We start from the raw sequence: 24870 nt of genomic DNA, 5'->3' as shown, positions 1-24870 counted from the left end.
CCTAAAGTAGTGGTAAATACAGTGATGATTCGGTTGTAAAAAAAATAATAAAAAAAAATTTCTGGAATTTCCATCACTGCCATCGTTGCTACTGCAAACATTTGCATTTCATCAAAATCTTTTCTTTTCTTTTCTTTTTTTCTGCCTATAACGGCAAAATAAAAATCCAAGGTTTTCAAGTTTGCGTTTCTTTTTTTTGTTGAAACGCAAAAATGAATTTTATTTTGCATAAATAATAGATTTATACAGGAGAAAAGTAAAAAGTAAAAAAATAAATTTTCAGCAATTTTCTTTTTTCAGATTGAATAAATATTTGCTCTCTTCCTTTTGTTGTTTTTTTTTGTGACTAGTCGATATGATCTTTATGTTGTTGTTGTTGTTGTAGAAATCAATCAATTGATTGATCACCTTTTCAACATGATATTTTCTTCATCATCATCATCATAATCATAGTCGTCGTCGGTCAAAATGATATCATTATTCAATTTGGAATAATAAAATGTATTTGTTTTTCGCCCGTTTATGTTTGTTGTTGTTGTTGTTGTTACTGCAAGTAATTGTCGTAGATTTGTACAATCAAAACATAGTTTGAATGGTAATTTTGTACGATCCATTATGGTTATAATGACCATTGGACACCATACGATTGACATACAGAATGTAAAAAATATGATGGAAAATATAATCAATACGATAATGGTGAATATGAAAAATGAATCACTACTAGATTGTCGTTGATTACGAAGTAATGGATGTAATATGAAATCAATTATCATTGGCATTGGTATTGCTTCATTATTATTATTATTATCATTGTCGATTATTGTCACTATCCGGCTTACCGGTTTATAACCTGGTTTAGTCACAGTAATTGTATATGAACCAGGTAATAATAAACGCCAATAATCACCATATGGTGATACTGATCTTACAGTATGTGTTGAACAATTTACATGAATTTCAGCATCAACAATGGATCCATTGTTTGTGGCATCACGAATAACACCTTTAATACCATGATGAATTTGTTTAATAAATACGAGCATTGGTCGTCGATTTTCTTGCCATAATCTCGGTAATTCATTAGCTAATGGATATTTTTGACAACCCAATTCAACGGTGATTTCGAAACAATTTGTATGAAGATAATTCCAATCCTGCATACCACCATATAAAGCATACCAATCGGCACCATTTATAATACCGTTTGGATAATATTCATTGGAAAGATCATTATCGGCACATTTCTTATAACAACGGCCTTTATGCATATGTGGGTGATTCTAAAAATGGAGAAATTAAGGAATTTTTTCACAAAACAAAAAAAAAATTCAAACCTTTGAATAAGTTAATGCAAGATGACGAAATAATTGATCATCTGGTGTTCCGTTATAATAATCATCAGTACCATTATTACCATCGAAAGGATAATTTGCAACTAATGCACCACCATGTAGATTTGCTGACAATACGAATGGATATTGTTGTAGCCAATTCATCATTGATAGTGTTTCTACTTCTTGTACACGATTTTCACGATAAGTACGATATTGATCAGGAAAATTTCTATTCAGATCAACATTATTTGCATTACCACGACCATGAAGGGAATCACAATCACCTAAACGTGAATGTTCATAACCATCTGGATTCATTGTTGGCATCAGATGTATACGTGTATTATTAACAAGCCAATCAATTTGTTTATGATGACCATAATTTTCCAATAATAATTTTGCAAATAATAAAATCATTTCACGTCCAACAACTTCATTGCCATGCATATTGGCAATATATTTGAATTCTGGTTCAAGAATTTCATGTTCTCCAGGCCGATCACTTATTTCCAATACATATAATTCACGTTTTTCGACTGATTTGCCAATTGAATAAAGTCTTGTTATATGGCTGAAATTTCTATGAAATTCATGTAAAAGTTTTTCCATTTCAACGTAATTATGATGAATAAATCTGGTTGGTGTTACGAAATCCGGTAATAATGAATTGATGAAATCTTCTTTTTCAATCGAATCTGAGATTCTATGATCAGCTAATGTAATGTTTGTGGCTGATGAAGATGATGAACGACGTGTTAATGTAAAATTCAGAATAGTTGCCGTGGTTGGATCCATATTGTCAACAGTTATGGGCAATGTTTTTGTTTCATAACCAAATGCAGAAACAGTAACTGAATAGCTACCAGGTAATAATAGACGCCAATATTCACCTTGTAATGATGATGTTATATTATGACCACCATCATTATTTCCAATGGAAATTATTGCTGATTTTATTGGTTCATGTGTATTTTCATCCAAAATTATTCCTTTAATTCCCCAATGTGCCTGAAATAAAAAATAACAACAGAACAAATGATTCGATTTTATTTTGTGTAAATAAAACAATTTCTTATAACATACTGTTTCAATAAATTTCAATAAAGATTCACGATTATCAAGCCATTCTGTTTCCAATACAGATGAATTGGGATATTTACAACAAGAAAGATAAAGATCAATTTCCATACAATTTGTATTTAGATAATTAAAATCTGACATTGTACCTGTGTGTGTGTGTGTGCGTGTGATCGAGTGAAAAAGGATAAATTAATCAATAAATCAATCAATTGAAATGAAAACTTACCAGTAATAGGTTGCGGTTGATCATCATCATCATCACTTGGATCATGCAGTTCCATTTCATGGCCTATGGAAATACCATCGATGAAATGTTCACTTTGCATGCAGCTATTATTAAGAAAATCTTGTGCATTTCTATAAGAATCAATATAATTTTTTGAAATTTTTCTAAATAATAAATCATCCATTGTTTTCATATGTTGATAATAGAATGGATATGAAACAACTTTTAAACCAGTATGAATACTGGCTGATAATATCAATGATGGATTCGTTATAATCCATGTCATAATGGCCAATGTTTCTGGTTCGATTGATTGTTTTGAATAATTCATTCGATCATCATCTAGTGAGATGAAAAAATTTTGATCCAAATCCACATTGTTGGCATTTTCACGTCCATTCCAACGATATCGTGGCGATCGGATTCCATTACAATCACTTTCATTGGCTTGTTGAAATCCATCCGGATTCACTATTGGTACTAATTCCACATTTACTGTATTCAGTAAACGAACAATTCTTTGGTCATTATTGTGGCTATAACCAATTGCCAAATATTCAGCCAATGCCAGTAATAATTGTTTACCCAATGGTTCATTGCCATGTATTGTGGCCAATAATTTTACGGTTGGCCGTAGCAACTGTCTTGATTGATCATAATATTTATATAATTCTTCATGATCATCAAAATGTTCATTGCGATGATTTTGTTCAGTAGATAAACGTAATAACCATATATCATTCTGTTTTACAGATTTTCCCAACGATATTAATTGCACTAATTTTGGATGATCATTTTTCAATTGTTGCATGAATAATATGGTTTGTTGATAATTTAAATTTTTTTTCCACGTTTTCACTGCTGTTGTTGTTGTTGTTTCATTTTTGTTGTTGTTGTTGTTGATACAATTATAACCATTATCGATTATGTAGATCACAAAAATGAATAAAAAACAATAAAATTTTAGCCATAATAATTTTGTTGTTGTTGATAATTTGATCGGTTTTGATATGAAAATCATCATCATCATCATCAACAACATCGATATCGATTAACATTACAATCGAAATCGATGAAATAATAAAATAATTGTTGTGTGAACAAAAAAAAGTGAAAAATAAACATTCAACACGTCATCAGATGAGAGAAAAACAGAAATAAATTTTTGAAATTTGAGACAAACAGACAAACAAAAAAAACAACAACAATGAAATAGCGCCTACACAAACACAACAAACAGTGAATCAGATCATCAGATTTTTTTATATTTAATCCATTTGTTTGTGAGTTTTTTTTTGCGAAATTTATGTTTGTTTTTGTATCGATTAGAGAAATAAATAACTGCGAGAGAGTGAGAAATCTTAAATTGACAAAAAAAAAAGAAAAAAGAAAACCGATAACAGCAACAACAAGTTGTTGTTGGACTCTTAGAAACAGAAGAAAAATGCTATGCGTCGTATACGAAATACAGACACACGAACACATACACACAACACACACGATATCCACGACAACAACAAGTCAAATCAAGTGAAGCAAAAATACAAAAAAAAACACACACACACCATATGCCAAAGTCAAGTGAAGCTCATCAATTTCATTCAAGCGAAAATTCAGTTTTTCTGGTTTGAATTCAATTATCCATTGTTGTTGTATATTTTTTTTTAAATAAATGTTGATGAATTGGTCAAATCTGTATTGATTCAACAGACAATTGAAGCAAAGCAGAAAAAAACCCATTACGCGCACACAAACAAACAAACATGGGGTTAACCCCGAAAAATTTAGTATTTTTTTCCATCTTTTCTAAATGTCATGGATGACGTAATCTAGAATGGCAAAAAAAAAAACTAAATTTCCGTAAAATTGAAATCAATTTTTAAACAATGCCAAACCCGAGTTTTGTGTTTCTGTGTTTTTCAAAGTAAAAAAAAAACAACAAGAATTTCATCGAATTTCTTTCGAATGAAAACCGTAGGCTGTTCTTTTTATGTAATAAAATGAAAGATGAAAGATTTCAAATTTCAATTGAAATTCATTTAGCAATAAAATGTGAATCATATTTTTTTTTTCTGCACACGCGTGTAATTTTTTTTTTTTTTTGATAAATATTGTTACAAAATTTGTTGAATACGGTCATACATTGATATATAATATATCCTCACTTTGTGTTATAACAATCCAATTGTGGAACATGATTGTTTTCTCTTTCTCTCTCTGTGTGCGTAATCAAAGTGTTACTGTAGATGATATTTCGTTTGCCACTACAACACTGCTATTCCATTCATCATCCATATAATAATCATCATTTGGCCATGGAACAAACACAACACACACAATCCAAACAGAAAAAAATAACAAACAAACAAACGGAGACACTGTTGTTGTTTTATATTTACACGAATATTTCGCATAACAAACAAACAAAACAAAACAAAAAAAAATTAATGTTTTGGAACGACAACAAAAAAGGCTAAACAACGACAAAATAAAATTTTCGTCGTCGTCGTCGTCGTAGTCATTGTTGAATTTTGTCAATTTTATTAAGTTGTCCACAACATTTTATCGTCGTGGTTGTTGTTGTTTTGAATTTCTTTTTTCTTCACAATCAATTGTGATCCAATTCCAATCATCATCATCATCATCATCATCATCAAATATGGCTAGTGAATACTGTAGCTGATCGATCGACCCGTACGACATCGAAATATAAAACAACGATTCATTTAAATTGTAAGTTTTTTGTTTGGCCAATATAAATGACTGCATATTCGAGAATAAAAACAGAATTTTTCAATCAAATTCTTGAAACAAAACAAGCAACAAATGAAATGAAATAAAAAAAATTTACGCAGGAAGCCAATGTTAATGAAAAAAAGTTATCATTGAAAAACGTTGACACGTTTGAAGAGAGAAAAAAATATATTCAAAGTCCATCTCTCTGTCTCTCTGTATGATTAATTCATTCATACTTGATAAAATGTCTACCGCAATCACATGATGATGATGATGGTACATTCATTCACTTTTCATTTTTTTTTTCTTGATAAAAAGTGAATGATTGCTGATTATTTTAGTTTTTCGTGTTCATTTCATTCAAATTTAAAATCCAATCCAAAAAATAAATAACAAAAGGCGCCAAGACAATAAGAACCCGCAAAATGTAACCGAAATCTGGTTTGACCTGAAAATTTCGCTCATACACAAAAAAATACCGGTTTTTTTCTCTCTTACCTGTCCTGGTTTCTTTATTTTTTTCCCATTTCTATAAACGCAATTTTGAAAAAAAAGGAAATCCATAGTATTGTGGTAAAGAGAAAAAAATAACTGAATTCAACCTAAATCAAATGAATAATTTTCAGTTGAAATTCTCAAGAGTCATCATTTTTGACAAAAATTTTCATCGTCATTTGTCATATAAAGGTGCAAGTGTGTGTGTGTGTATGTGTGCTTAAATGTTATAATCATCGATATTCTTCGAGAAAAACTCCTTTCAAGTCAATCAAATATCTAGGTCAAATATAGTTGTTGTCTTTTCTGGTTTTTTTTTTGTATGCGTTTGCGTCTCACTCAAACCCCTCTCATATATTCAATGATGATGAAAATGAATTGAAAAAAATTCACTTTAATCCAATGATGATGATGATGATGATAAGACTGTTTTTTTTTCACTGTCTTTAGATTATTCTAGATGAATGAACGAAAAATGGAATATTCCAATGAATCAAAATTGAATTTGAAATTCTCAACAACAACAACAACCTCTAATGACAATGAAAATGATTTTACCATTACACCACCATTATCACATGATGAACAAATTATTATAAATGAACGAATGGCTATTGTTGGCAGTGAAAATGTTGATATTATTATCAATGATGATGATAATGTTAATAATGGCTGTGATAATCATCATCATCAAAATCATGGCAACAACATCGATGATCTCGATGATGATGACGATAAACATTACAATAAATGGATCTATTGTATTGCTATTGTTAATTTTGATATTGAAATTGGTCAATCGATCGAGGTAAACGAAAAAAAAAATTTACTTTTGATTAATTTGTTTTTGTTTTCGTCTGTATATAGTGTATATATCCTAAACATGCTCAACTCACTGAAAAAGAGGTAAATTGAGATTCAGTATTTGTTATTTTGATATTTTGTCTGTTGATTAATTTTTTATTTGTTTATCATTTATAGATGTCGAATATTTGTTATCTATCTTTTCCTGATTCCAATTCCGGTTGTATGGGTGATACACAATTTCATTTCCGTACAAAATGTTGCCAGCCACAATCATCATCATTGGCATTGGCAACGAAAACGATACGAACAAAATATGAATGTTATTACGATGAATTTAACTCTAAATGTTTATCATTACTTCAAGTATGTCAAATGAATGAACAGAAAAAAATGTTTAATTTTCATAATTTCTCTTACTCAAGGTGGATAAATCCTATTTCTATGGTTTCGTCTATTTTCGTCAAGTAAAAGATCGTAATGTTCGTCGTGGTTATTTTCAAAAATCATTAGTAATACTTACATGGTTTCCATTTATATCATTCTATCAACGTATTATGAAAATTTTGGCACCAAAATATTTTGATTTTGGCCTGCCATCATTGGAAGCAGGTAAATTTTTTCATTTTCTTAGCGAATGTTTTAAAATCTTCAACGAATTTTATTAGCATTTGGTGATATAAATCGTTGGCCACCACCAGAAACGGATCAAATATTAAATTTACCATTATTCGGCACAATAACATCGGTATTAATACCCGGTGAACGTCATTCATCATCACTGAATATGTGTCAAACAACAACAACAACAAAATCACCAATTCAGAATGGAATAATAAAATCATCAAATTCATCTCATGGATCATCCTCATTATTGAAAACATTTTCATTACGTTTATCGAAAAAATCTAAACATCACCATTATCGTCATGATAATCAACATGAAGAATCATCATCATCATCGATAGATCAATCACCATCATCATCTTCATCCGCACAACCATTAAATGTTGCGAATGATGTAAATATTTATCGTAATCTATTGCCGATAATTACGCATGTACAATTATTATGGGAATTAGTATTAACAAATGAACCGATCGCTGTCATGTCGCAGACACCAAATGTTTGTTCAGAAATTGTTCAGGCATTGATTGCATTGATAGCTCCATTACGTTATGGTGCTGATTATCGTCCATTTTTCACTATACATGATTCAGAATTTAAAGAATATACAACACATACAAAATCACCGTAAGTTTTTATTCATTCGTTTGTTTTTTTTGTTAATTGATTTTTATCTTTTTCTTTGAAATCAAGACCACCGGTCATACTGGGGGTGACGAATCCATTTTTCGTTAAAACATTACATGATTGGCCACATTTGATCAAGATAAATGAATTGCCACAGTCATCAACAACATCGAATGATTTGGATTCAAATCCCGTCGTGATGCATAATCCACAACAAACACAAAAAAATGGAAATTTAAATCTGAAAAAATTCTCACACACAATCGATCAAGTTTTAAAGATAAATTCAAAAAGTTTAGATCTGAAAACCGGAGTATATACAAAATATAAACCATTTTTACAAAAAGATCGTGATATATTGAAAAAACTGTTGAAAGGAATTGATACAAATCGTCCATCGGAAGTACAAAATGCAATGTTACGAAGATTTCTAATTGAATTGACACAAAGTTTTTCCATTCCACTGGAACGTTATTTTGCTAGCCTGATGCCATTAGCTAAAAATCTGTCACCATTTAAACGGCCACCAATTTTGCAACATTTTAAAATTGAAGAATTTATCAACAGTTTAGAAGCAACTGGACCACATCTAACATCCATGGTGAAAGGCGATTGGAATGGTCTTTATCGTCGTTTTTTACGTTCACCAAATTTTGTTTGTTGGTATAGTAGCCGTCTGAATGAAGCCACACAAAAAATTCAATCATTACATATTGAAACAATTTGTGATTCAAATCTGGCCAATCTTTTGAATGATAAACAAGAAATTGAAATTGTTGATCTGATATTGAAACTGAAAGATAATATTAATTGTGCCACTAATGGTCAGCTGGATATATCGAAAGAAATGATTGAAAAATTGCAAAAAAATATGGATCAAATTATCGATAAATTGCCTGAAGATTCAAGATCATTATTTATAAATAATTGTTCCAAATATGTAACATCGACTACCTCGACAATAAAATCAACGATGAATAACGGTGGACAGTAATCAATCAACATTGATAAATCCAGAAAGATGTTCATTGTGATATATTATTGATATGTTTAGTATAGGAGAATAATGAAATGGAAATTTAAAAAAAAAAATTTACTCAAACAAAACCATCACACTATTTGCCATGATTTTTTTTTCTTTTTTTTGTCTTGTTTTCATCTTGTCTTTTCATCTTATTTACTTTTAAATTTATTTTTGCTCATTCATTTTATTCAGATTCGGAATTTTTTTTTGTTTATTTATTTTTTCAACACATTATTATTATTATTATATTACGCCTACAACCAACCAACCAACCAAAAAAAAAATTGATGTGTTAAATTGAATCGAATCAATTTTAAAATTATTTCAATAAACGATTGATCAAATTTTCAAACTTGACAAGATTTTTTTTTCTTCCCATTTTTAACCAATCGCATGGTCAAAAAGGACATCGTCATCATCATCATCGATGCATGTGTGTCTGTTTGTTTTTTTTTCATTTTGCATTTTTTTTTTTTGAATAATTGATAAACATGATGGCCACATAGCAAGAACAAAAAACGATCTAGATACGATCAATGAGTGAATGAATGCTCATTATATTTGAAAATGAAACTTGTTTTTTCTTTAAAAAAAAAAGAAAAAAATCCCTTTTTTTCCTGTTTTTCATTTCGTTTCATTCACTTTCTTTTTCAATCTCTATCTATCTAGCTTTCTCCAGTTATTATTTTTCTAAATTGAATTTCCAATTTACATTTTTTTTTATATATTCAATATAAGTCCAATGTCAATATCAGCAGCTCGTGAGCAACAGGCAAAAAAAAAATGACAAGCTCAATTTATGATGACGACAACAACCAGTATGTTATGCCAACAACAAACCTCTGTATGTATTTATTTCGTTTTCTTGCATCATCAACAAAATGATCACGATCGATAGACAAACTAACACACACACACACACATACATACACTGAAAATATCCAAACGAACAATCAGATTTTCAATGAGCAGCAACAAGGTTTAGCTTTTTTTTCAATGAAAATCAATCTTTTTAATAAAACAACAACAACAATAACAATTGTTATGCTGTTGCTATTAAATTGTTCGATGATTTGTACCCCGGATCAACAAATAGAAATGAAAAAGTGATGCCAATTCTTTATTGAAAATTGAAGAAAAAAAAATGTCAACATTCCTAATACGTTCTGCATCAGATTCGGAATTATTTCTACAATCATCATCAACATCATCATTTGATATAAATCAACAACATCAACGTGATGGTATTTATCAATATCAATTGCCATCAATATCATTAAATTCAACACAATCAACAACAAATGATGATGGTAATGATTATTATTATCAACAACAATATTCAATACAATCATCATCAGAATTACAACATAATCAGAATCATAATTGGTCATTATTAAGTAATTCATGGCCACAATTACATTGGCAATCAACTAATGATGATGAACAGCCACAGCAAATTAATTTTGATCACCAAAATGATGATGATCATATTCCACCAAATTATCATCAAATTTGTGTTGCCGATCTAATTTCACTCAAGTAAATATTTCAAATTGATTCAGATTTCCACTAATTAAAATTTACATATATTCTTTTTCTTTCCAATTAGTAATTTTCAACGTCAACAACAATTTTTTCAATCACGTCAAAATTCACTATCATCATCATCATCACGATCAAGATTTTGTCGATCATCATCGATGGTGATGACAACCAGTTTATCTAAATTGAATGATACAACAACAAATGCATCAGCAAATAATAATAATAATAATCGATTATTACCCGAATATTTGAAACGAATCACTGATGATCTGGATTGTATTCGACGTGAAAATTTCCTATTAACAAGTACAGTATTGAAAAATAATGAAGATATTAAATCAATAGTGGCAAAACAACAACGATTACAGCAATCGTTGAAAGAATCATCGGCTGATTATCGTAAATTGGAAAAGAAAAACCTGGATATTGAAGAAAAATTACAGCTAAATATGAAAGAAATTAAATTAATCTACGATGATTTTGAACAATTGAAACGTACGGTATTGAAATTACAACAAAAATTCAATCAATATTATGGTGGTGGTGGTAGTAGTAGTATGGAATCCACACCGTCATCACCATCATCGATCATTGGTTTTCCCTTGCAATCATCAAATTTCAATCGATTTGATCTATCACCAACATCGACAACATCGACATTTCATCAAGATCATAATGATGAAAATGTTAACTTGAAACATCAAATCAATAAACGTATTGAACAAATTGAAAGTAAATTACGTAAATTATGTAATCAAAATTCCGATCTAAATGAACAACTAGAACGTTGTATACGTGATGTACATCTGGATGAACAAGATTTGAATAAAAAAGTTGAACAACGTCTTCAATACATTACGGATATGAATCAATTATTACAATTGAAATTAAACATGTTGGAAACAAAATTCGGTCAACATTTAAATCAATCATCCGAAGCAATGATGATGACCGGCACCGGAACCGCAACAATGTCAACGGTTATTGAAGATCCATCGAATCATTATTATCAATCGGATAATCATGGATATCTGGCATCGAAAATGGCCTATGATCAAATATCAACAGCAACATTATCATCGGCAATATTTTCAAATGATAAAAATAATATTAATCGACCAACTATTTCAACAACATCTAAACAAATGATCAATAAACGTCCAACAAAAACTATAGCCTATGTTATGCCAAATGTACGAATATTACCGGCTCATTCACAACAGCAGCCATTATCCGGTACATCAATGATACATCGATCTATTTCGGCTGGAGAATCCAATAATAGTAATAATAGCCAAAATGATTCATTATCAACAATTAATAATGATCAAACAAATCAAGATGGCGGTGATCATCATTCACGTCGTTGTCGTCGTCATCATCGTATAAGGCTATTTTCACATCGACGACGACATTGAATATTTTTGTGCAATAACAACAATAACAACAACAACAACGACAAAACAAAACGAAAAAAAAAATTTGATTCCACATCGACTGAACAAAGATTGACTGATGATGATGATGTTCGATCCAAACTTTTGTCCAAAAAAAAAATTCTAAATAAAAAAAAATTCTTTCAAATCAAGCCGTTATTCTATTCAATTCCATTGTCATGCCAGAATTTTTGTTATAATTTTATACTACACTGACATTTGACCGTTAATGGTTTGTGTATGTGCATGGAATGTGTGAATTTTTCTTTCATCAAAAAGTCATCGTTCATTGACTTTTTGACATGTTTTTATCTGGTATTTACTGTAAAATAATGATGATTATAATAATAAATAATAATAATATATAAATACCACTACCACAACCGTGGTCAAATACACCCACCTCCCGCTACAATTATAGCCACTCCCATCCATCAAATTCACTGTTACACATGATAATAATGATTTCAATGAAAAAAAGTAATAATTTTTTTATTCTATTTTTTTCTTGACTATCTCGAAAATAATAAAGTGCAAAAAATCCGGTTAATATTTGACGGTTTTTTCTTGCTTTCACAATTTAATGATCACGATGATGATGATGATGATGAGAATAATGTGCTGGTGGTGGTGGTGGTGGTGCAGTTCAGCGAATAAAAACCAGAACCAGGACCGGAATGATTTTTTCTACTATAAAAACGTAAAAAGGAGGAAAAAACCCCACCTTTCATATATCACACACACACACACACACACATACATAGCACAAAAAATGCTAGAATCGTAAATTACTACTACTACCACCAGAATCTGTATCGACCAACGTTTGTTCCATTTGAGATTGTGAAATGGCGCTGCGCTGGTATCTCGAATTCTAATGTTATGAATGAATAAAATAAAATTTTGTAGTAGCGGTTCTCGAAATCAATCTATCAAAAAAAAAAAAAAAAAAAAAACGAGAAAACGAAAAATTCTATGTGCTGATGATGATGATGATGATGAAGTGTGTGTGTGTGTGTGTGTAGAATCTAGAATAATCATAGAATTTTATGGCTGAAAAATTCAATACAGACAAACACACATTTTTCATCATTATTTTACACATCAATATTTCTGCTGTTGTTTTGTTGTTTCACTTTAATTGAAAAAAAATTTCAATGCTTCCGAATTAAAATTGCATATCACAACAATAAAAATAATCCATTTGCATACAATTGAAATTATCATTGATTGTGGTAAGTGATTTTAATTTTTTTTTTTCGTTTTGCTAAAAAGAAACTTTCCACAAGTAAAATTTTTTTGATTCTATTTAGATGAAAATGTAAATATAAACAACAACAACAACAACAACAACACAGCAAACTTGAAAATAAAATCAAAGAAATGCCTCAACAACAACAACAACAGCTAAAAATTGGATTAAATTGTCCTCATCATCATCATCATCATCATTGTCATCATCAATTGAAATTTATTGCTAAATCTTAGCCATAAAAAAAACGAAACGACTGAATTATCACTCTAAATTGTTGAGCAACCAAAACAAACAGAAAAAAAATGAATATCAAAATTTCAAATAAATCAATTATAAAAATGATGACAAGAAAAAAGTACAACAACAATTTTCACATTGAATCATCATCATCATCATCGAATTTGATGAGCTTCATAAACATGAATATTACGGTCATAATAATGATGATGATTATGATTATATTACAAATAATGATTTCAGGAACAAAATGTGCAATCGATGAATTTATATTAGATGAAGAAATTATACGTAATATGGTCAAAACATTTGGTCGTGAACTGTCAAGTGTTGGTACTGAACAAACATGTCTAGGTAGGATTGAAGAAAATTTTCAACGTTTCAATCAAGAAGTACAATGGTTTGATGGCAATAAAATGATGGACGATATGCGTAATGATGTTATGTATATGTTTAATTGGAAAAAACATTCAGTTGAACGTATAGCTAATGAAAGTGAACGTATTGCATCGAATCATACGTATGATAAAAATATGGAAATTGATTATTATAATGTTAAAGGTGTGGAAATCAAAGATAATAACCATTATTTACGATCATTGGATTCTGGTTCACGGCCAATAAAATTGACTAGAAACACAAATTTTGATAATGCTTACGTCAATTTAGATCATAGTGCAATACATGTTCCGGTGAATGTTTATGATAAATCACCCGATGTTGTTAATGATATAAAATGGTCAGAACATTTGACACAATTTTTCAAGAATAATCTGGCATTTGATCCCAGTTTATCGTGGCAATTTTTTGGTTCAGCAAAAGGTTTTCTTCGCTTGTATCCGGCAACTTCGTGGCGTGAACGTGACAGCTATTCGGACAAACCATTGATTGATTTCTATGATTGTCGTATGCGTCCATGGTATATAAAAGGTGCAGCATCACCAAAAGATATTGTCATCCTGTTGGATACAAGTGGTTCAATGACTGGTGTACGAAAAAGTATTGGCCAGAATGTTGTGGAATATATATTGGACACCTTAACGGATGATGATTATGTTGCCGCATTGAAATTCTCGAAAACCGTGCAACCAATACATTCATGTTTGGATACATTGGTACAGGCGAATCGTAAAAATATCAAAGAAATCAAACAAGGTCTTTCGGATGTTAAAACCAATGAATTGGTTGATTTTACTGCTGCCCTATCGCAAGCATTTACCATTCTGCAACGATTTAATCGTTCTGGTGATGGTTCCCAATGTAATCAGGCAATAATGTTGATAACGGATGGTGCACCAGGCACATATGAAGATGTTTTTCGTCAATTCAATTGGCCCAACATACCGGTACGTGTTTTTACCTATTTGATCGGTCAAGATGTTACATCACATAGCGAGGTATATTGGATGGCATGTCATAATCGTGGTTATTATACACATGTTATGAATCGTGCCGAAGTACATGAACAAGTACAAAAATATATACCGGTAATGTCACGGCCAATTGTTTTGTCTGGTGAACGTGTATTTAGTTGGACACCAATCTATGCGCCGACATATGAAACTGAGTTGAATGAAAACACATGGAAAAATAAACGTAAGTCATCAACCAGGCAATCAAAGAGTTAAATTTTTGAAAATTTTTTTAATCTAGAAAATTATGAAAAAATCAATCGTCTACGTGCACAGGCACGATATGCACATGAAGAATTGGATCAAAGTTTAAATAATGCAGACTCTGATGATGATAATGACGATATCGATGAAACAATTGATAATACAGAAGAATCTGAAAATACATTAATGACTAATAATGGTAATCGAAAACGAAAACGTCATCATCAATCAATCGATGATTTAGCAATCAATGAAAATGATGATGGAAATGTTGTATCGATACCATATAAACAGATACCATTTCGTATACAGCAACAGTATCAGCATCAGCACCAGCAGCAGCAGAATCAAAAAAATATGAAGAAAAAATCCGTATCACTTTATACAACATTAGCAACACCAGTATTTGATACAAGAAATTATACAAATATAACGAAAAGAATATTGATCAAAAATGTTTATCAAGATGCTGAAATCGAAACAATACGTATTGCAAATCTGCTTGGTGTTGCCGGTGTTGATATACCAATAAAAGAGATTGAAAAATTAACACCATCATTCAAGCTCGGTGTTAATGGTTATTCATTTATGATTACAAATAATGGTTATCTTTTAAATCATCCTGATTTACGTCCGTTGGTATGTGTTGTGTAAATTGTTTAGTTCAATTGACCATTTTGATCATTTTTATTTTTTTTTTTTTGCATTTAGTTTGATGGTTTCCTGAAGCCATTCTATCATTCGGTGGATATGTCTGAAGTTGAATTGGCCAACAATACACTTGGTCCAAGAGTATGTGAATTTTTTTTTTCATTTGTAAAAATGAATTTATGGATTTAAAAATTTTCTCTTCATTTTTTCAGGAACCTGATCCATATATCGAATCTATACGTGGTAATATGATAAATCGTACACATGGTTGGAAAAAAGTTGCCGTCAAAGTACATATCGATGAAATGGTTAGTATGATTGATTGATTGATTGGTGAAAATTATTATTTAAAAAATTTCAATTTAACATAGAAACGTGTTATAACACGCGTCAATCATTATACACATGGTATGATTGGCCATACACCATTTAGTCTTGCCATTGCATTGCCCGAACCATATGGTTCATATAGGTTGACCTCACAGGTTGATCTACGTATGAAATATCGTGAAGAAAATTTCACCCATTATTTTCGTGGCAATCAATGGCGAGTACATCCTGAATGGGTAAGATTCCTGTATATCAAACATATATTTACATAATAATGGCCATTTCAATGAAATAGGCGTATTGCGATAATCCACATCAGATAACTGGCCAGCCACAGCAATCATTTTCAACACCAGAAGAATCGATATTACAATTCCTGACTAATGATTTGGAGAAACAAAATTTCCGTTGGCGTACAAGTAGTATACGGCCAAAAGTTTATGAAACAATTCTTTGTAAGTTTTATTATCAAACGAAACAACCAAACAATTGATTCAATTTTCTCATCACCAACCAAAAAAAAAATCCAGGTGATAAAGATCTAATACAAAGTCTGGTATTGGATGCCAATCTCACAGATATACCGACCGAACGTTGTAGTTCGAATCCAAATTATCGAGAGTAAGTTGAAATTGATTAATCAAAACAGATTTTTTCTTTATTGATGTCATAAAAACCCACTGAAATCCATTATTGGTAAAATTCCATTTGGAAAGAAAATTTTTTTTTATTTTGATTAATTTACCTGAAAAAAAATTATTGGATTAATATAATGAAAAATGTCGTCATTTACTTCTTCTTTTTTTTCATTTGCAATGCAACGCAACGCAACGCAATGTTTTTTTTCCCATTTTTTTATAATTTATTTTAATTTTAAAACAAAACTAAAAAAAAGTCCGCTTACAATATTCATATCGTTGATGCCAAGGTAACGAATTTTATGATTGAAAAAAAATTTTTTTTCTGTTCAATTAGCGCCTGGATTTATATTGCATTCAATTGTGAATTGAATTCATCAAAAAGGGAAAACAACTATGAATTGAAATTTTTTTTTCTGTTTTATGGTCACTCTAAATTTTGCAGGAAATTTATCTCTTGTTTATTGCCTTAAACTGTAATTTTGTCTGCTTTTTTTTCATTCATTCATCATCATTTTTAGTGAACAAAGAATCAAAACATTTGGTATTGTATCGACATTTGTGGCGACACGTAGTGGCCTAACTCGTTTTAAAGATTATCGTTCAAAAGATGAGATTAAAATGCTTGATGATCTACCATTTTATCATAAACATGATAGGTCTGTATTTTTTTTTCATTTAAAGATTGACTATTTTAACTTTTTTTTCTCAAAAAAAAACACACAGGGCAATCGAAGAAACATATTATAAACGTACAGTGGATTTCTATACCAATAACAAAGATGCATTCGTTTATTTTGTCGATTTTGATGCTGGCGAACAACATGAACGTCGTGTTGCTGCCACACATTCACGTTATGATTCAAATTTTTTGGTAACAGCAACACATGCTTTGTTTATTGGCAATCTGAAACATAGTTCACCAGGTATGTGGCTGATGTTTTCAAATTTTTTGTTTTTTTATTTTGAATTCTTCATTCAATTAGTGGCCGTGGTTGGCATTCAATTTCGTTATGATACATTACATGAATTCTTTTTGAATACGACGAATAAATTCAATGTACCATGTACACATTTGGATGTTGATTGTTATCTGATCGATAATAATGCATTCATTGTGTTGAGTAATCATAAAACGAATGATGTTGGAAAATTTTTTGGACAAATTGATGGTGATATTCTTGAAGAATTGGTCACCAGCGGCATATATCAACGTGTACATCTTTATGATTATCAAGCAATTTGTTTGGATGCTGAAATCGTGTCTGGACCATCATCGAATCCATATCTTTATTCAATTTTTGCATTAGTGGCAAAAATGTTAAAATCATTCATCACATGGTTAGGATTATTGTACATGAATATTCTTTATGGAAACGATGTCTGGTCAATGGCTGAAAAAACTTATAATGTACGACAAGATAATTGGATGGAAATGGGATTACCATTTGGTTCTGGTAAATGATTGATGATTTGTGAAAAAAAATTTAATTTGATTTTAATTTCACTTTAAACCAATTCATAGAATACACAATGATTACCGATCTAGATGATAATCAAACAATAGCACGTCCATGTGATAAAGAATTTGATCTTTATGAAATGATCAATTTCTCTACAGATGGACAGTCCAAAGATATTGTTTGTGGTGAAAATCCTAAATGTTCAAGGTAATGTTTTTTTTTCAATTAATTAAAAAATTTTCATCATTTTTTTCTGGAAATTTTCCAAAAATTTTTATAGAAATTTTCTCGCCCATTATATACCACATACAAATCTTTTGTTGATTATATCGGTAAATAATCCAACTTGTAATTGTCAGAAGAAAAAATTGTCAATTGAACCAATAGAGATTAAATATGATGATGAAAAACAATGTCAATTGCTGAAAACGGAAAAATATCGTCGTCGTCCGGCTGGTTGTTATAATTATCATCCACAGGAAAAAGAAATACGACAATGTGGACGAGCATATACATTATCATCAACGACAACATGGCTATTATTATTATTACTATCATCATCATCATCATTATCGTTAATATTATCGATCGATTACAATTAATTTGCATATTTGATAGTTAATCGTTTTTTATTATTATTACTATTATGGATATAAAACCCTTTTTTCTATCGTTAAACAAAACAAAACAACAACAAAAAAAAAACCAAAATCGAGCATCATTTTATCATCATCTACATCATCATTAGATTGTCTAATTGTTTTTATTGTTGTTTTTTTTTTCACATCCAGTGTTTATAATATAATACAAATTCATATGTGTAATTCATTTTGTATAAAAAAAAAACAAGAAGAAGAAAAGAAACAGAAAATCAGACAAACATTTTCATCATCCAGAGAATCAATTTTTTTCCATTTATTATCAATCAAATACAAATTCATTCATTTTGGTTAGTAAATGTTACATTTTTTTCTTTTTTGCTACTGACAATGATGATGCTATTGAATTTCAAAATTGTACGTTGTTTATGAATGATGATGAATTTTTTTTTCAGTGTGTGTGTGTGTTTTGTTTACGTTGTTGTTGCTGCTTGTCCTCGTTTTGTATTTGATTTTCTAATGAAAAAAAAAATGAAATGAAATGAAAACGACCAAATCTTATCGTAATCAAATTGCAAAAAATGGGCTAATTTCTCTCTCTCTCTCCCTATCTCTTGTTTCATTTGTATAAAATGAGCATATGTATGATGTTATGATGATGATGATAATTTGCTGATTTCATCGACATATCATTCAAAAGCAGAAAAAAAACTGACCAATTTTTCCATTTGTCATCATCATCATCATCATTATCATTCGAGCAGTATTATTAATCATGAACCGGCATGTTGTAATTGACTAATTGAAAAAAACCAACTATCATTCATGATCATCATCATTATTCATTATTATCAAATATTAAAAAAAGAAAATGACATTGAAATGGTGATATCATTTCACAACAAAATTCTACATCATTATTATTCAATCCAAATGAATGCCAAATAACGTAATAATAAATCGATAATTGAAATTGATTTGCTGCCATATATTTATTATTCAATCGAATCAGATCCAATTGTTATCCAAAAAAAAAAAAAAATTCAAAATTCCAATTGTTTTGTTTTGTTGTTATTCCACGGTCAAGAAGAACAATGACATTACCTCGTGTATTTTATGTTTTATTTTTATTTGTAATTTTTACATTAACTATTGGTATGTGTTTTGTTTAACATTTTTAATTTTCTCGAAAAAATTTACCAATTTTTTTCTACATAGTTTTTACTAATTATCATAATTTATCATCTAAACATCGATTCGATGATGATAATCAACATGAACAACATCGATCTAAAAATGAAATTGATAGTGACATCATCGATAACGATATTGGAAATCGTCATCAGAATAATACAAAATTAATGGGAACAATTGAAAAATTACATAATGAAATTGAACAACTTCGGCTGCGGTTAGAACAGATTGAGACAAAAAATAACTTTCAATCATCAAAAATTGTTACGAATCGAAAATTTTTTCAAAAAACTAAATTATTACCATATTCAGAAAAGAAAAGAATTCTAATTACTGGTGGTGCCGGTTTTGTTGGCTCTCATCTATTGGATCGTTTATTATCCGATGGCCATGAAGTTATTGTCGCTGATAATTTTTATACCGGTAATAATAAATTTTTGCTTTATGCAGAGTATTTAATTTCCAATCAATCATTTTTAGGTCGACGTTCCAATATTGAACATTGGCTTGGTCATCCGAATTTTGAACTATTACATCATGATATTGTTAATCCATTGTATGTGGAAGTGGATGAAATCTATCATCTGGCATCACCAGCATCACCACCACATTATATGATGAATGCAGTGAAAACAATCAAAACGAACACAATGGGCACAATAAATATGTTAGGATTAGCAAAACGTGTTGGCGCTCGAATTCTTGTAGCATCTACATCGGAAATTTATGGTGACCCCGATGTACATCCACAATCGGAATCATATTGGGGCAATGTAAATCCTATTGGTCCACGGTCATGTTATGATGAAGGTAAACGTGTTGCCGAAGCATTAACATATGCATATGCAAAACAAGAAAATCTCTCGGTACGTGTTGCACGTATTTTTAATACATATGGACCACGTATGCATGCCAATGATGGTCGTGTGGTATCGAATTTCATTAGCCAAGCTATACAATCGAAACCATTAAGTATTTATGGTAATGGAAATCAAACACGTTCATTTCAATATATTTCCGATCTAATCGAAGGTTTAGTACGATTAATGGAAAGTAATTATAGCAGACCAATAAATCTGGGTAATCCAGATGAATACACTATACAGAAATTTGCCGATATCGTATTGAATCTTGTTCATCGTGATAATGAAAAAATTCAACATAATAAAGATGATGATAATCGATTCATGCAGCCATATTCATATCATCATCATCATCATATTGAATATTTACCGGCTAAACAAGATGATCCACGACGACGAAGACCGGATATAAAATTAGCACTTCAAATATTACATTGGTATCCGAATATAACATTAATTGATGGTCTAGCTAAAACTATTGATTATTTTCGATTGGAATTGAAACGATCATTGGGTAGATCAACATGGTAAATATATATGATACATTCATTGATTCAATGATTTATTTATTACTCATTCAACATTTAATCTTTTCCATTGTCCATTAGAAGAGCGAAAAAAAACCATATTAAACTAGCCAATCATCAACAATACAAAAAAAAACAGAAAAAGCATCTGTGATCATCGATTAATTCAGAACAAATTTTCATTTCAAAGAAAAAAAATCGAGAAAATTTAAATTCATCCAAAAAACAACTTTGATCAACACACATACAATGACACATCAGCATCTCCTTTTTTTTCTCACTCATCGGATGCGGCCTATATAGCCTGAAAAAAAAATTGTGCATGTACTACGATGAATGTTGGAACCAGAGAAACGAAAAATGGATCGATATTTTTTTTTTTTTTTGTAAAACACACACTTAGGACAACGCCTCTTTTCTTTTTTTTTCTTTCTCATCAACGCCATCATCGATCATTAGTCAGATATTATTATTATTATTTTATTTATTTATTTCTTTCCTTGCTTGTTAGTTTGTGTTTTTTTTGGACGAAAAAAAATCATCAGACATTGTCTTACATATAGTAGTGATAATTTAATTTATTTTTTTTCAATTTTATCAAAAAAAAATTTTTTTTTGTTTTCTTTTCGTTTTTAAAAATAAATCGATTGTGTTTTGAATTTATCATTTTTTTTTCATTCTCTGGATAAAATTCTGATTTTTCAAAAAGATTATCAATTCATCATCGACAACGATAATAATGAATACGAATATTCATCATCAACAACAATCGTCATCGACAAATCAATGGATACGACAATTGTTGGAACAATGCGTTTCCAATGATAAAAAACAATCATCATCATCGAATGTTGTCGATCATCATCAAATTTCATCAATCAATAATCGTGGTGGCATAGTATTGAATCAACGTATAAATTATCTGATTTCAATATTAATATTTTTCATCTTGATTAATATAATGCTTATTGGATGGATTATAATATCATTGAATTTACATCAAAATTCTCAGACATTTATTCGTACTACAACAACAAAATCAATAACAACAAATAATAATCAGAATGATGATCCGAAATTACGTATCAAAGGTAATCTTTATAGTGGTGATGGTAATAACAATTGTACTCTTTATACGAATGATATAAATCATTATAAATCACAAATGGCACAATCCACCATTAATAATCAACATTTACGATTACAATTTCAATCGAATCCAACTGGCGAAATGAATCCATCTGGTGATGTACAAATTAGATCCAATGATGATGGTAATGGAATGAATGTAAATAGTCTGCATTTATCAGCAATTACTGGTAATTTGGAATTTAAAATTAATAATCGTCTAGTGATTGAAAGTGAAAAACCAAGTAGACGTTTATTACAAATTGAAAATGACGGTCTTATTATTGAGGATTCATCTACATCTATGGCATATATAAGACAACAACCAGGTGGTTTACGATTATCACAAATGATGACTGATTCAATTGTTGGCTGTGTAAATCAAGATTTACGGTGAGTATTTTGGTTTTACTTTGTCTGTGGAAATAGAAAATTTTGTAATTATTTGTCAATGAAAATCAGGATTGAATCACGTACCGAGCAATTATCGATTAAATCAACAAATTCATCGATTCAAATGGAATCCAATAATGGTCCAATACAAATAAAATCTTATGATGATTTATGGTTCAATACCGAACAATTATCATTGAATGGTCGTAATATTTTATTTGCCAATCTAAATCGAAATCACCACCATCACAATCATCATCGAGAACAACAACATCATATTCGTCATGGACATAATAATCGTCATAATGAGAATAATGATGATCATGGACCAATATTAGCCTATCAGGTTTGTATGTGTACAAATGGACAAATATTTGCGGCTGAAGAAACGATACCATGTCAAGCTGATCATAATATTTGTGGTAGCCATAATGAATGAATGAATGGATCGAATTTTTTTTTTATTATTTACAATTCAAAACTTTGCTGTATTTCTTGTTCACGTTTCATTGATTTTATCCGGCAACGTCGTTGTGTTCGTAGATAACGATTTTTACAATGATTCCATTCACTTTTAGATGATACACGAATTTCGTTATCATTTTGTTTAATATTTTGTAATTCTTTCTCAATTTGTAGTAATTTATCCATTTTTACGGTGGTATTCATTTCATCCGATCTATTATTATTATTATTATTATTAAACCAATTGCAAAATAATCGAGCATCTTTTTCGTGTTCATATTCAACGAAAGCAAATCCTAACAATTTGGAACGTTTCTGCACACGTATCGATAGTATTGGTCCCAATATTTCTAGATAACCACGTAATATGTCATCAATTCTGGATATTTGTGGATCAAAACCTTCCAAATAAATTGTACGATTATTAAGATTATCAATTGATATGTGATATGGTTTCAAACGTTGTAATGATTGTGTTTCACTGTCGTAATTTAAATCATGTCGTGCCAGAAATGTATCAACCAGATCAGGGTAATCATCAATATTGAATGCTCTTAATAAATCGTCCAATGAATTGGTCAGTTCACGTATTTTATTGAAACGTAAAAATTCTTTTAAATGTACTGGACGTATACCATAATGATGATCTTCATCATCATCATTATCATTATCATCCATTTCCATATTATTATGGTTATCATTTGATTTTTGTCCACTAATACCGATTAAACGTTGCATAAATTTATCATAATGAATATTGGATGAACTAAAATAGAAACCAATCTAACCAATATGATTGTAGGTGGTGAACCCAAAAAATAAAAAATAAAAAAAGGACAAATTATTAATCCATGATCGAGAAACAAACAAACAATACGGGCATACCTGTTTACGTATCTTTTCATAAATATCAACATCACTATCATTATCAACATCGTCATCATTTGTATCGATTATTATTGATGCATTAATGCAGATGTTTGTATTTTGTTGGCCAATATTTTGATTTACAAAATTTTTTTCCTTTGACATTTTGTTTTTGTTGATATATGTTAGTGATAGCTTTGAATGGATGAATGACAAATTAATTTAAAAAATAACAAAGGTTAGAAGAAAATAAATTATCTTCTTCATTCTTCAATTTTTTTTGTCTATTTTATGGTCACAATTTGTGATTTGAATCAATTCGATCGATCGATATCGATACTATTATTTACATTTGCGTGCTCCACAACATTTGCGTGCTGCCCTCTTTTGTTAGCAGTAGTATCTAGTTTTCATATTTTCATATGTATAATAGAAAAAGAAAAATTTTCAGACAAATGTGCAAAATTCAAATTGAAAAAAAAAACTAAACGTGGGAAAACAAATTATCGAAATGTACTATTTCATATGTCGGTTTGTTGTTTGATTCGAATAAGATTTTTTTTTTTTATTTGGTGAGGGGGTGGCCACGACAAAAAACAATTAATAATGACAAAAAAAAAACAACCACAACACAAAAATGTACAAAGAGATAACGAAACAAAAGCAAAAAAAAACGAAAATCCAATCAATCTTTTTTTTTGGTTGTT

At 29.9% G+C, this 24870-nt stretch overlaps 7 protein-coding genes across 11 annotated transcripts; 5 read left to right on the top strand and 2 right to left on the bottom strand.

Annotated features, from left to right (window-relative positions):
• Window positions 1-172: 172 nt before the first annotated feature.
• On the bottom strand, window positions 173-4405 carry LOC124499813 (carboxypeptidase D). The gene is made up of 4 exons (XM_047063787.2): window positions 2644-4405; window positions 2421-2563; window positions 1338-2345; window positions 173-1283 (listed from the first exon to the last, which is right to left on the bottom strand). Exons 1-4 carry the CDS (start codon window positions 3683-3685, stop codon window positions 405-407), a joined length of 3072 nt encoding a protein of 1023 aa, XP_046919743.2. The 5' UTR covers window positions 3686-4405; the 3' UTR covers window positions 173-404.
• Window positions 4406-4969: 564 nt separating this feature from the next.
• Window positions 4970-9313, top strand: LOC124499815 (protein DENND6A). The gene is made up of 7 exons (XM_075731082.1): window positions 4970-5376; window positions 6325-6682; window positions 6742-6780; window positions 6856-7044; window positions 7104-7290; window positions 7347-7932; window positions 7999-9313. The coding sequence occupies exons 2-7, from the start codon at window positions 6335-6337 to the stop codon at window positions 8924-8926; spliced, it is 2277 nt and encodes a 758-aa protein (XP_075587197.1). The 5' UTR covers window positions 4970-5376; window positions 6325-6334; the 3' UTR covers window positions 8927-9313.
• Window positions 9314-9434: 121 nt separating this feature from the next.
• Window positions 9435-12494, top strand: mus304 (mutagen-sensitive 304). Its single transcript, XM_075731083.1, has 2 exons — window positions 9435-10495; window positions 10566-12494. Exons 1-2 carry the CDS (start codon window positions 10101-10103, stop codon window positions 11917-11919), a joined length of 1749 nt encoding a protein of 582 aa, XP_075587198.1. The 5' UTR covers window positions 9435-10100; the 3' UTR covers window positions 11920-12494.
• A 428-nt stretch (window positions 12495-12922) lies between these two features.
• Window positions 12923-19118, top strand: LOC124500015 (voltage-dependent calcium channel subunit alpha-2/delta-3-like). 4 transcript variants are annotated; one of them, XM_075731445.1, is made up of 14 exons: window positions 12923-13172; window positions 13251-15025; window positions 15083-15684; window positions 15757-15837; window positions 15909-16004; window positions 16068-16262; window positions 16322-16481; window positions 16557-16647; window positions 16922-16954; window positions 17186-17323; window positions 17391-17590; window positions 17651-18121; window positions 18190-18334; window positions 18408-19118. In XM_075731445.1, exons 2-14 carry the CDS (start codon window positions 13495-13497, stop codon window positions 18727-18729), a joined length of 4065 nt encoding a protein of 1354 aa, XP_075587560.1. In that variant the 5' UTR covers window positions 12923-13172; window positions 13251-13494; the 3' UTR covers window positions 18730-19118. The 4 variants fall into 4 exon arrangements, with proteins under 4 accessions (XP_075587560.1, XP_075587562.1, XP_075587563.1 ...); XM_075731446.1 differs by having other exon boundaries at window positions 13057-13172; window positions 13227-15025; XM_075731447.1 differs by lacking the exon at window positions 16922-16954.
• A 296-nt stretch (window positions 19119-19414) lies between these two features.
• LOC124500017 (UDP-glucuronic acid decarboxylase 1) lies at window positions 19415-21973 on the top strand. Of its 2 annotated transcripts, none has more exons than XM_047064032.2 (4): window positions 19415-19881; window positions 19945-20343; window positions 20401-21310; window positions 21392-21973. In XM_047064032.2, coding segments are annotated over exons 1-4 (1371 nt in total). In that variant the 5' UTR covers window positions 19415-19820; the 3' UTR covers window positions 21393-21973. The 2 variants fall into 2 exon arrangements, with proteins under 2 accessions (XP_046919988.2, XP_075587564.1); XM_075731449.1 differs by having other exon boundaries at window positions 19762-19881; window positions 21395-21973.
• LOC124500018 (uncharacterized) lies at window positions 21841-23551 on the top strand. The gene is made up of 3 exons (XM_047064033.2): window positions 21841-21986; window positions 22040-22831; window positions 22901-23551. The coding sequence occupies exons 2-3, from the start codon at window positions 22050-22052 to the stop codon at window positions 23268-23270; spliced, it is 1152 nt and encodes a 383-aa protein (XP_046919989.2). The 5' UTR covers window positions 21841-21986; window positions 22040-22049; the 3' UTR covers window positions 23271-23551.
• LOC124500019 (la-related protein 7 homolog) lies at window positions 23300-24433 on the bottom strand. The gene is made up of 2 exons (XM_047064034.2): window positions 24182-24433; window positions 23300-24079 (listed from the first exon to the last, which is right to left on the bottom strand). The coding sequence occupies exons 1-2, from the start codon at window positions 24326-24328 to the stop codon at window positions 23300-23302; spliced, it is 927 nt and encodes a 308-aa protein (XP_046919990.2). The 5' UTR covers window positions 24329-24433.
• Between the last annotated feature and the right edge of the window lie 437 nt (window positions 24434-24870).

The sequence above is a fragment of the Dermatophagoides farinae genome, chromosome 5 (genome assembly GCF_024713945.1).
Source record: "Dermatophagoides farinae isolate YC_2012a chromosome 5, ASM2471394v1, whole genome shotgun sequence".
NCBI classification, from domain to species: Eukaryota; Metazoa; Arthropoda; class Arachnida; order Sarcoptiformes; family Pyroglyphidae; genus Dermatophagoides; species Dermatophagoides farinae.
The sequence above is the reverse complement of the archived record's forward strand: the minus strand, read 5'-3'. Positions and strand labels throughout refer to the sequence as shown.